Source organism: Charadrius vociferus, unplaced genomic scaffold, assembly GCF_000708025.1.
Source record: "Charadrius vociferus isolate BGI_N301 unplaced genomic scaffold, ASM70802v2 scaffold110, whole genome shotgun sequence".
Classification (NCBI taxonomy): domain Eukaryota; kingdom Metazoa; phylum Chordata; class Aves; order Charadriiformes; family Charadriidae; genus Charadrius; species Charadrius vociferus.
In genome coordinates, this window is record NW_009646761.1 from 2,518,145 (window position 1) to 2,530,776 (window position 12,632).

A 12,632-nucleotide genomic window follows, 5' to 3' on the forward strand; every position below is an offset into this window, starting at 1 on the left:
ATTCAGTCGGCATCATGCAGAACTATTTTAGAAACCAGTAGCAATCTAATTTTCAGCCCGTTTTTCCAGGTGGTAATAAACTTCTCTGGGTGATTAATCACAAACTTTACCAGAAACAATGGGCTGCCTTGTTGGCTTATCAGAATTTGTATTTTAATTTCACTCTAACCTGTTTCTGTGATTTCATGTCGACAAATATGCCACTGGGTGAGAACTTTATTTCTTTAATTTTGATGCTCACGCTTAGTCTGTCCATGACTGCACGTTTGAGAGCTTCACTTGCACTGCCTGCCGCATTTGGAACTCTTCTCCTGTTGCTGCTGAGTCATTTCCTTTGCTTCAGTCTGTCTTTCAGACTTGTTTTTGTGTGCAGCCTATAACTGACATCCTGTTATACTTGGTATGCTATATGAAAATAAAATGTATTGTTCTGTAGAAGGAGAACAATTGTTGGATCCCTGTGTTTTTTCCAGTTCTGCTACTTCTGGAATACATCTTTTTTAATGTTAAACTGAATTTTCAAAGAAATAAATGTCTGACTTCTCCCATTGTCATGATAAGTACATAGCCTATATAATATTGCAATGTAGTAGCTCAGACAACAACAGCGATGTAAAATTATATTTTTAAATCACTGCTTTTGTCTTCTAGCTCTTAACCTCTGGTTCCTACATCTGGATTTTAGCCTTAAGTGGATTGGTAAGTCTTACTGTTTTAAAAATCGTGTGTTGTTTAAAGCTCCCTGTTATATATACAATCAGTGCATTATATTTGGACTCGAAAAGAACAGAAATTACTGAGTAATATTTTTATTTGTAATGGTAAGTCGAAAGTTTTCATCTTTAACTTCCAAAGGTGTAAAGCACTGACTGGCTGGTGATAAATGGACAGACAACAAAAGTTCTGGTTAATGTTTGCAAGCTGCCACTGCTCTCTGATGCCCTAAAATTAATTTTGCCGCCATGGATATAGCTTTAGACCCACAATTGTAAATGAGACTATTGAGGAAATGGTAGAAATATTTACCCTATTTCTTTTTTCCAGCAAGCCTCAAGGTTTTATTCCAGGAAGCAGCTTTTAACAGCTTTGCTGTGAGGATTTTTCATGTTTTGCTGTTCTCCTAGGACATCTGTAGTATAGCCATTTCTTGCTATGATAATGGCAGTAAGGGTGCAAAATCACCTTCTTCACACCAGTCAGATAAAGTCAGTGTGGTCTGTCCTTTTCCTTTCTGACTCTGTTCTTAGTACTAAGGCACTTAGTGCTAAATCAGATTGTACTAAATCTTCCAGATTGTTAGATGCTGATAAGCTGCTTTTAAAATTTTACAAATTTAGAAATTAGGAGCTCGGACTCATGATTTCTTGGCCCAAAATACTGTCAGCTTTTCCAAGAGTGAAAGTGCCACTTCTTCCAAAGAAGCTCATTGTTAAGTTGATGCAATCTTAAGAACTTAAAATGTGCCTTTGCTATTTAGAACCTACTGAATTGAATTTGCAGTGAGCTCAGGGTGAAATGCCTGTTGACACTTCACGTATTGCTGCTATAACTCAGTAGTTTGGTCTCTTACCATTTGCATTGACTGTTCCAAAATATTTTGTAGGCTCGCAGGACAACTAACAGGAGTGACAGAGCAGTGAATAGTGAAGTCTGCTCAGCAATTTGGTCTGACCATAAATATTGATGCAAACAGTGCAACTAACAAACCAGAATTTCTCCTTCCTGGAGATCAGCCCAAGCCTCTGTGCCCGCCTAAGGATCTGTGACTTCCTCCAAACGCACTACCCTTCCTGTTACTCTTCTGGCTCTTTTAATAGCCCTTCCTTTTGAACAGGTGTTCATTAGAGAGGAAAAGAAAGGAAAGAAAAGGAAAGGCATTTTAACTCCCTCTTTCCTGGTGGCAGGCACTGTATGTATACTTGGTTATACAGACTTAAAAAATGCAGCGCAAATATTTTTTTTTTTCATAATATATTATGCTGTTCCTATTTTATTTCCCTTTTAATGTACAGTTCTATTCAGCTGTATAAGGCAACTTTCTTAGGATTCTTTTTCATAAATGACCTTTTTTTTAATTGCAGGTTGACAGTGAATTTTACAGAGGTATAAGGCCATAGGAATAAATTGATCTTTCTCTGTGTCACAGGAAGGCTTAAAAAATCATTTGAAGTTTTCATATTGCTTCAGTCAGCATGAATTAAGTCATCATCAATGATGATGTGTTTTCAGTCTCAATTTTTACTGCAGCAGGTGGAGAGCTGCACTCTAGCATTTTGTAATAAGTGCTACAATTTGGAAAGAAGTTTATGTAATTAATTTCAGCCATTTTTTGCACAGCATATCTGTCACACTTCTGTGAATAAGAATTCCCACGACCTATGTATTTTTGTAAAACTTCTGTGAATAAGAAGTCTCTTTTTTTTCCTCTGTTATAAATGATAATTTGTCATCTTTTGAGAAAACTTGATAAAGGAGTAAAGTTTCACATTATATTAAATAATCTGAAGAGGGATATGAAGCACTATAAAGACACATTTTAGCACTACAAGTGTAGATACATGATAACATATGTATATGTACAATTACAGAAACATGTAGGTTGTCAAATCAATGTTAAGTAATTCCCACGACCTATGTATTTTTGTAATTCTCACTGCTCTTGACATTTTCTAACATACTATATCTTTGTTAAGTCAAATTTTCATGTATTTGTACAAAAAGGCTGAGTAAAGGCATGAACACCAAGTCAGCTAGGTGATATTTAGTCACTAGTTTATTGCCTGTTAGACACGTCACTGTATTTTTAGCTCTAAAGATCACTTAGACACTCATATGACTGTATCTGATTCTGTTCTGCAATTTAGCTTTTGTTGCACTTCTGCTTATGTGGAGTATTAAAATGGATGGTGCCGACACCATTTCTGAACTGTCAGTTTCCACTTTCTCTTCACCGTGTTCCCAGTTTAGGTTTATTTAAATTCTCACAATTTATAGTTTAACATGTAATGAACACTCTTACACTAAACGGGATTTTGACTTTCCAGGTGTAAGATGTGGCACTGGAGATTGATTTCTGTGTTCATCTTTGCTAATGCTGTTAGACTTCCCTGTGAATTCTAGGCAGGGTGTAGAGCAACTGGAAATTCTACTGCCTTGAGTTCTTGTTTTCAGTGGTTTTGAGCGATGCACTCATTACAAAAATGTGTTTGCGTGTGTGTACGTGTTTGCGTGCGTATGAGTCTCTGGATGCAGGTAGACATTGATGTAATGTGCCTGGTGATAGGGGATTTTAGACAATTTGTAGTTTGTTGCTGGATTGTTCTCAGTTTTTGAGATTACAGCATGTGTTTTGTTATTGAAATACAGAAGGTCTGCTGCGTCTGTCTTTGCCATAAGGTATATCCTCCTAGATCTCTAATTTTGAATCAGCATAGAAATACACTCTTAAAGGCAGCTTCTTTACTCTCTAGATGAAACCGGAGTACCTCTCAGTATTGTTGTTCTTTTGGTATGTCAGTATCAGCCTGGTAATTTCAGTTGCTGGTATGTTGTGTAAAATGTGCTGTTCAAATACAAAAATGGAGAATCAAGAAGTAGACTGTAAACAAATTCACAAACCTGATTTAATCGGTAATCTGTAATGTTATTCTCATAATTTATGAGACTGGTTTCATTTGTTGTGATTTGTTTTGCCAGAAACATACCAGACTTGGTACATACAGTCCAGATTTGTTTCTTGTGATAGGGGGGTTTTATGTCATAAAATTAGGAAACTTCATATTGGAAATGCAGATGTATCATGAAAGTCATACAATTTCCATTTGACTTTAAGCCAAAAACTTTTTCAATAGTTGTTTACAGAAGTGCTTCCATATAATGCATATCACTCAGTTTAGTGAAAGCCAGAAACAGTTTCCCTAATTTTTTTTCTCTTTAAAACAGTCAAAACACCTTAGAAAGTGGTATCCACTTGAGTGTTTCATTGGACGCCTACATATCAACCCATCTTCTCTCCCTTTTTTCCCCCTCCTTTGAAATCTCTTGGGTTCTCAGCTTATATTTCTCACTGCTAAACTCTTGCACGATTGAAATTTGAGGGCCATGTCAAGGCTCACTCAGTCATAGCTACAACTTACCTGCTTCAAGAAGTAAGCTCAGGTTGGTACCAGCAGATGAGATATGCCCGCTGGGACATGCAGTTCCCTCCACTCATTAGTGTAATGTTGTCATCATGCAGATCACATGCCAGGGTTTCTGCTAACCATGGAGCTAGGTCTATATTTCTTCAGGGAAAGGTATTTTTCAGGCCTTTTCTGTAATTTTAGCGTTGTAGACTCTTCTTATCTAGTATTATTTGTTTATTTGTTTGCAAGGTGACCTGCATTGCATAAAGTTCAAAATTTGGAATGTCCCAAGTCTTCTGCGAGCTGCCTTGAATTTGTGTAGAGTTTGGTTAAAACCTCAGGAAATAGAAATTGTCTTAACCTTACAAATGCTCAAGTTTCTAAAACCCTGTTTACTTTGCAGATTTCACCAAGCCAAAATTAATGCCTTCTGCATTGTTTCTGTACTACACTGTGATTTACTTTTCTCAGGTTGTGTGAAAAGTTGCACTTTTTATACTTTAGATATTGGAAAACTGTAGAGAATCCGTAATTTATAGCATGTACTTTAAAGGCTTAAGTAAGATTAAGAGAGAAAGTTCAGACAGTGTTGAGTGCTTGATTTTAATTTCAGTTCTGATCTTGAGTGCTTTATTTCTTATTCATGATTTTTAATTTCCTAACTTGGTTTTACACAGACTACAGATACCTGTTTGCTAAATGCTCAGGAGTGTACTTTGGATTGTTTTGAGTTGTTTTGAGTTCTGTTTAAGAACTTTGCTATTTGTTTGGCTGAGGTGTTTTGCTATAGTGAATTCCTGCCCATGATAGATCAGCCTTTTTAAAAACATGATTGGGCTAGGGAACAAACTATTTAAACCAGACTTCCATTTTTTTAGTTCTTGTTTTGAAAACAACATTGTGTGGTTAATATCAGATCAGACCTAAGAATCGTTGATTTTCTTGTTGTTGTTACTTCTCTTCCACATCTTTCTTAAGTTAGTTTAAACAATCCTTACTCTTAATTATTTCAGTTTTAAAAAATGTTATGAGGGGAATACAGAAGCATTTGTATCACCATACAGTGCAGTATTCACACTTAAAATATCATCCCTTCTATATACTTGAAATTAATGTTAAACATGTGCTGACTTTATTGAAGTGTATATTTGATCAGAGCCTGATAATGTAGTATGCAGTTATTTCCACATTCATGTCCTGCCATGCGTCCTTCTTCATCCCCCAGTTAGCCTGGAGGACATTTTACAGTCATCCACATTTAGCCTTATGTAGACCTGTAGTCAATGTCAAAGTGTGATATTCTTTGAATCCTTTGTAATTGTGTAATTATAAATGGTGATTCAGATAAGTCTACTTACCTCTAGTTAAATGTCTTGTCATCGTGCTTTGGTGACACAGAAGCGGCTCAGTCTAACCAGATTGAGTTTGGATAATTTAAAAAAAAATAGATGAAACCTATGCCTTGGGTTTTTATGTTGTTGATTTATAGCCAAGTAATATTTGAATTGGAGTTCAGGGTAGATAAAAGTTAATTATTTGCAATAACTGAAATCACATTTTTAATTCGTTCTTTTAAATTTGGAATTATGAAAAGCCATGGTGGAGGCAAAACAGTGCAAATATGAAATTTAAATAAAACTGTATTAAGAAATAATTTAAAGATGTGTTACTGTTTTGAATATTGTTACTGGGTGAAGTAAAATCTAGTGCACTCACAATAACATTAATAGCACTTTAAAGGAACTCTCATTGCTATTTTGTCATTTTGAGCTTGTTTCACCCAAATGCCTGGTAATAGACTTCTTCACGGTGCATTTCTGACTTGAAAAATTGGCACAAAAGGGGGGATATTCCTAACAGTATCTTTTAAACTTTAGTTTTATAAGTATATTGTAGCCTTCTCATTGATATTTTTTTTTTATTTAAGTCTTTAGTTTGTGGAAACACTGGATGATCACAGGGGAACATATTTTTATCGTTTTCAGTAGCAAGAAACATCATTTTCAGAAAATATAACTAAGAAAATGTAAATAAATCAAAAAATGTATGTTATTTAAAGGTTTCCTGCTGCTGTCTTGTCTTTAATTACCCGGTGTCATTGCCCACAGCATCGAGAAATCCCATTAAACACCCCATAGGTGTTGCTCTGGAGATACACTGGGCTGCTCTGTATAGAGCTGTGCTTGCTGTGCCTACTTCGTGGGCTGGGCTTTCTAGCTCAGGCTCAAGCACCACACTAGAGGACTTGCATGGGTCCTGTTTTGCCTGTCAGCAAAGGTCCTATAAACACACCTACCCATGTAACAAAGTGCTATAGAGGTCTTTATACTACAGCTAGATCATATTGCACATAACTGTGGATTATGTTCTAAGAACTGCAGCAAAAGGTTTTATTGTATAAAAGACGTGAATGAAAATATTGACCAGGTTACAACTTCAAGATCTAACATTCAAATTAAAGGACCAGTCCTTTTTGGATTATATGGATAACCTCAACTCTTTTTCAGGACAGTTTGGAAAGATGCAGAAAGTACTTTTGATTTGTTTTCTTTTTTTCTTCTTTCTCTTGTCAGTGTTTCTTGAAGTCCTAGCCCTACAAGTCAGGAGTTTGGGGGGAATGTCAGCTTTCCTAGTAGTAAAATAAGCTTTTAATTCTTGAGCAAACTACTGCTTCAAAATCCAAAAGAATATCCCAAAGGTTTAGAAATAATGAAGGAAACTTTTTTAATAATAAAAAAAACAACCAAAAAATCCACAAACAAACAAACAAAACCCAAAAACCCACTTATGATTTTAAGACAATCTAGCTAGTGACTTTTTGGAACTTGACTTGTGATTTCTGAATATTTGACATTGGTTTTACGATATATGTATTAGTAGTATTGCTTATACTAGTGAGACTACTCACTTACTAAAAATTCTGCATATGCTGAAGTATCTTCCTAAATGAAAGCATATATTTTATGTGTAACTGTTGTGATTCCCCTTTGCTGGTAATACTGCCCACAGAGGTCCAAGTAGTAAGGCAGTTCACAGAATCATAGAATCACTGAGGTTGACATGTAGTCCAACGCCTTGCTCAAGCAGGGCCACCTAGAGCTGGTTGCCCAGGACTGAGTCCAGAGGGTTTTTGAGTATCTCCAAGGATGGAGATACTCTACCACCTCTCTGGGCAACCTCAGCACATAGTTTGCAAAGTGCATAGCCTGAAATAAGAAATGGAAAAGCAATAGAAGAACAGAGACTGGGAAATGAAAAAGGAGCATTGTCTCTTTGTCCTAACTTTAGGACAGGGGCAGATACCCATATGTAAGCTAACGGATGTGCAGAATCCCACCCAAAACTAACGTGAGGAATCTGCATGTGGGCAGTAGTCAATATTCAGTTGAGTGACTGTAGGTGGCTTAATTTGAGATGAGTGTCTCTACGTTCTACTGACTGTATTGACTTGATCTCCTCTGTGGTGGGAGCTTAGACACCTTGCTTATGCCTAGATGGCTACGTGTAAACACACGACAACTAACTGAGCTGACCACACTTGCTCCTATATCAATTAAAGCATCTGGGAAGAAAAGTAGTTGATTCATCTGGTATACAGGGGATGTTAGTGTGGAAGTGAGGTTGAAAGTGTTTGGGTAGGAGAGAGATGCAGCTATTTCCAATTCTGGAAGGAGGAGAAAGAAGGTAGAGGTAAAGGAGGGGAGAAGGTAATAATGTGTCAGAAGATACTTTCTCTTCTATATCCACGGCTTCTGAGATCCTGTAGAAAAATGGATTTTAGTTTTCTGTTTGTATTTCGCTTCAAAGTTTTCATTTTTTCTCTCAGATCTGAGGAAGAGTTTGTGTGCCCAAAATCTGGTCTGTTTTGTCAATTGCGCCAACTGGTTCAGAGGTAGATTGCTTCTATAAAGCTTTTCTAGCCTGTACACAAGCACCATCATGGCTGCAATGTTACCATTGTTTAGAGAGGGAATCCGTGAGAGTAATTCAGCTGTGTGTGTACTTTGGAGATATCTGCCGTAGGATGAGTCACATCTTAACAGTGCCCGTTTCTCTCTGTTGACTATGAAATAAACTTTAAACAAGCAGCTGATATGTAGGCTTTTAAATTACAGATGTCTACGCTGGGGCAGATAAATCTAATCATGATCTTCTATGTGAAGAGGTTTGGTTAACAATAAGATGACAATCACCTGCAGAGCTCTAGCAGAGACACAAGGGAACCTATCCTTAGGTCACGAGTACAAGTTAAGAATAGATGTACTGTGCTGAAGTGGCAGTACAGTGATACTTGCACATAGACAAAGAATGATTGAGATCTAACAATGATTGTACCTGACCAATGAAGCTAGCATTGATGGACTCCGAAGAAAAAAAAAAATCTGGGAAATTTATAAGCCCAGTCAACTGGGAAGGAAATTGAAGAGAATTAGTTTATTATTATTATAAACTTACTTTTCTGTCAAGCTAACTATTGCAAAAGGTTGTTTATACTGTTAGTGACTATTTCCTCAAATAAAACCCAAACAAAATAACCTGTTGTGTTACAATTACATTGCAGGTTATAACTAGAAGTTGAAAGTACATGTGTAGTGATTTTATTTATTGGGTGGTTTTCACACGATCTCTTTTGGTTTGTAACTGTGTTTCCCTGATCAAGGTAAGTACAGAATCTCAACGCAAGCCTTAACCCCTTGTTTTGATTCTAGTTGTGTAGAATTCAGAACATACCAAAGATAAAGCAGATAAAATAGGTATAAAAATGCCAGTTCATCTTAAGAATAGTGCTTTTTGCTTTCAGTTTGTTGATATCTGGAAACAGCAAAGTCTTGAATACACATGATGAATATATTTAAATTATTCAGAACAAAATAACTGGGTATTTGCTGATATTTAATTCTGTCAAGTTGTCACTGTTAGACAAAATAATTTTCAACATAATCTTCTACACCAATCTGCCTACTGTTTTTTTGTTTAATTTCCTTTTTTAATGTTAATCAAGTACAGTGATTTTAAATATTTCAGTTAGTAGTGAAGCATGTGTGTCTTTGTCGTGTAAAATACTGGAGAGCTTCCATGTCTGGTTTACCTAGTCTAAAAGAGAAACTACAGCTACTTCCTTTTTCTAAAAAGTTGTACAGCTTTGGAGGGACATAAGGGAAGGGAAGAGGAAGTTGGGCTTACTACAGGAGTGGGAAGAGCTTAGGAAACTTCATGTGAAGGACCAGTAGTAAGCCATGATGTTAAGAAACTGAAAGACTGTGAGAACGCTTTTTTCTGCGGCATGCCAGACAATTTCTAGCATACTCTGTTTCCTCTACTTACCATTTTGCCTGATACGGTATGGGTGATGAGGTTGTAGGTTATGATGGTGTGATTACAAGAAAACAGCAAAGATGCTTTTTATGTTGCCAGCCAAAAATTCTCCATTCTACCAATGTGAACTTAACTGCAGCATCTTTCTGTGGTGACTTTTCAGAGCCTAAGATACTTAGGAGGCTCATCTGTTTGGGCAAAGTAACCCTTTAACCTGATGTACAGTGTTGAAATTGCGATATAATGAGATCATCTTATTTTCATTGAATAAACAAAGTTGGTTTACTTTCTTAAGCACTAGAAATTCACTCCGTGTCTGTAACAAAAATGGTGTAAAAGTTACTCTATACTTTGTCAAAGCTTAGGTTTTTTAAAAATGATATATATCAAGTCCTGCATATGAACCAGCCGAAGAGGAAGTTCTTTGAAAATACTTGACATTAAGATGGGTGTATGACACTAAACCATACTGAATCACAAGACTTTTTTTAACTACAAATGTCTCCATTCTGGGTTTATTGGAAATATGCAAATAGGTATCTCTTCCTTACTAGATGAAACTTCTTGAAATTTTGTTACAACTGAGCAGTGTTTAAAGTTTCTTCTGCTTCCATCTAAGAGCTTTATAATTGGAATAGTAAATCAAGGGAGAGAAGAAGGGGAGTGGCACTGAAATCCTGACAGATGTGGAGGTAACAAGGTGGCTTGCCAGTGTACACTTGGTGGCCTTCACAGCTGAGTCTGCCCTTACACTTGGTGCTCTTCACAGCTGAATCTGTCCTTCCATCTGCTTATACTTGTGAAGAACTGCAGTCTCACGTGATTGCTCTGAACACTTACTGGTCCACAATAAGTTTCTTGGCAGCTATGTGTGGAAAGTATACTTCTCTTCTAGTCCCACACAGTTTTGCCTTGTTCCCTCACCAGGTGCTTTTCATTTTAGATTTTACTGTGAACTTTATATTGTCAGACTTCTTGACCTCCTGCGCTGTGAGCGCAGAAGTCCACACGTTTGAGTTTCTGTCTAAGGCAGGACAAGGAGGGGCCAAGACACTAGTCTGCTGTTGAGGAGCAACAAGGAGAGAGAAGACAGCCCACTGCAGCTGGTGCATTGGCTATAGACCAGGCATGCTACTCCAGTGGGCTCAGTAAAGCTAGGAAGACAGGTAGGAGCCACGTGTACGGGTCTCACACAGAATGCTAAGTGCCATTCTCCATTTTAGCAGTGTCCATAAACTTTTAGCCTTATAAAGCCTTTTCTTCTGATTAAATGCTCTGGAATTACTTGCTTTCTACAACTACCTTTTCCGAAATAGGACAAGAGGCAATGGCCCCAAGTTGTGCCAGGGAAGGTTTAGATTGGATATTAGGAAAAATTTCTTCATCAAAAGGGTTATCAAGCCCTGGAACAGGGGAGTGGTGGAGTCACCGTTGCTGGAGGTATTTAAAAGACGTGTAGATGTGGTGCTTAGGGATATGGTTTAGTGGTGGCCTTGGCAGTGTTACGTTTACAGTTGGACTTGATGATCTTAAGGGTCTTTTCCAACCTAAATGTTTATACAGTTCTATGACTAGCTGTCTCTACTTAGAAAAATATGAGAATACTTTTCCTGGTGCAGCTACTAGTTGGTGCTTGCAGTACACTTTCCCTTCTGAGACAAACAAGTCCCAAAATACTGACACTAAAGACATGCTGCTGGTATCTCTTTGCTGTATTTTCTATCTTGAGTTGATAAAAGAATGATTCTGTTTGTGGTTAATGTGTTCAGACACGTGTCAAGATTTGTCATACATTCAGGGAGATGTAGATTTTCCTATCACCGCTTGCTTTGTTTTGTTCTTGTGACTTTTTGAACCTGTTCAAGATTTAGGGTGCCCTGAAAACAATAGACCTTAACAAAGGACTGTAGGTGATAAGAGTGGCAGAAGATCAGTAGCTGGGAGGGAAATCTGGAAGAAGTGAGGGGATGGTGGTGTGACATTGGACAAAGTATTCTGAGCTGGAGCGCCCTTTCCCTGCCTGGTTACACCTGTGCAGCCAGTGATGCAAAATCCCTGGGACCAAAGAGGGGGCCTGGCTCCATAGCCTAAAGATATGAGGTGGGAGGAGGGAAGATAATTTGTAGGTTCTAATGCTGCTTGTGCATTTTGTGTCTAAGAAATCATCTGATTAAAAGTATACATAATATTTGCAACCTGGTTCAGTAATTGTTCCTCCCCAAAAAGTGACCTTCCTGTAGCCCTGCAATCTACATTTTCTTGAGTGAGGAGCCTATCTACATAACTCTCTTAGCTTCTGAGAGACGCTAAGATATGCTAAGTAGATATCTCAAACACTACGTACCAAAAGTAGATGAATTGTAGGAGCAATATGAATTTTCCTCCACTTATTCTTTGGCGATTATAGTTCTATTTTAGTTTCCAGTTGATGTGCACAAGTTTTGGTCATGGGCTTACAGTCATCTGGAACAGTTTCGCTAGAGCTGAGGAAAGAATTTCTGAGGTCATGAAGAAGCTTCTGTTCCAGAGCCCTGTCATTCCTGGAGTCCAGTCAGGACCATTCTTTGAATACAGAATTTTTCTTTAAGGCAGCCTTCACTATGATGCCACAGATTATGGCCACCTTCTCATCCCATCCCATTTACCTCCTTCCTCATAGCACAAAAAGATTGAAGGGGTTAGGGCAGTTTAAAACTGTTCTTTCTCATTTTAGAATGGTAGCCTTTGTTTGGTGTTACATCCAACCCTGAGAGCAGTCATAAAATGAAAGCAAAATAAAATGAAAATCAGTGTTTCCCAAAGCAGAATGTATTTTTGCTAAAAGTCTCGTTATCTCACTGGGTAATCCACAATAACCTTGTAAATAGTCTGAAAAATAGCCCCCTCCCAAAGAACGTTGCATTTTCCTATACTGTCTCCCTTTGTATATGATATGCAGCAATGCATTTGGTAGGTTTATACAAATGCCAGTGAGACAAAATAAATATCCCCAAATAAATAGCCCAGATGTGGAGTTTCTACATTGCTTCTAGCATAATTGCATTGTTTGGGTATGTTTACAGATGTTTTGGGGTTCGTATCTCTTCCTGTTCATTTCATTCTGTTGTCATAGCATAAATCTTGTGGCATAACAGACGATAAATGGTGACGAATGCTGAAATGTGGCATAAAGCAGAATGGCAGACTGGGAAT

The 12,632-nt window shown here is 37.5% G+C and overlaps 1 protein-coding gene across 1 annotated transcript in view; it reads left to right on the forward strand.

Moving 5' to 3' along the window:
* The window catches only part of UBAC2 (UBA domain containing 2), a 98,352-nt gene that overhangs the window by 64,177 nt on the left and 21,543 nt on the right, over positions 1 to 12,632 (forward strand). Inside the window, exon 6 of the mRNA XM_009891976.1 lies at positions 652 to 699. Coding sequence (XP_009890278.1) covers positions 652 to 699 — 48 coding nt within the window. The remainder of the gene's footprint in view (positions 1 to 651; positions 700 to 12,632) is intronic.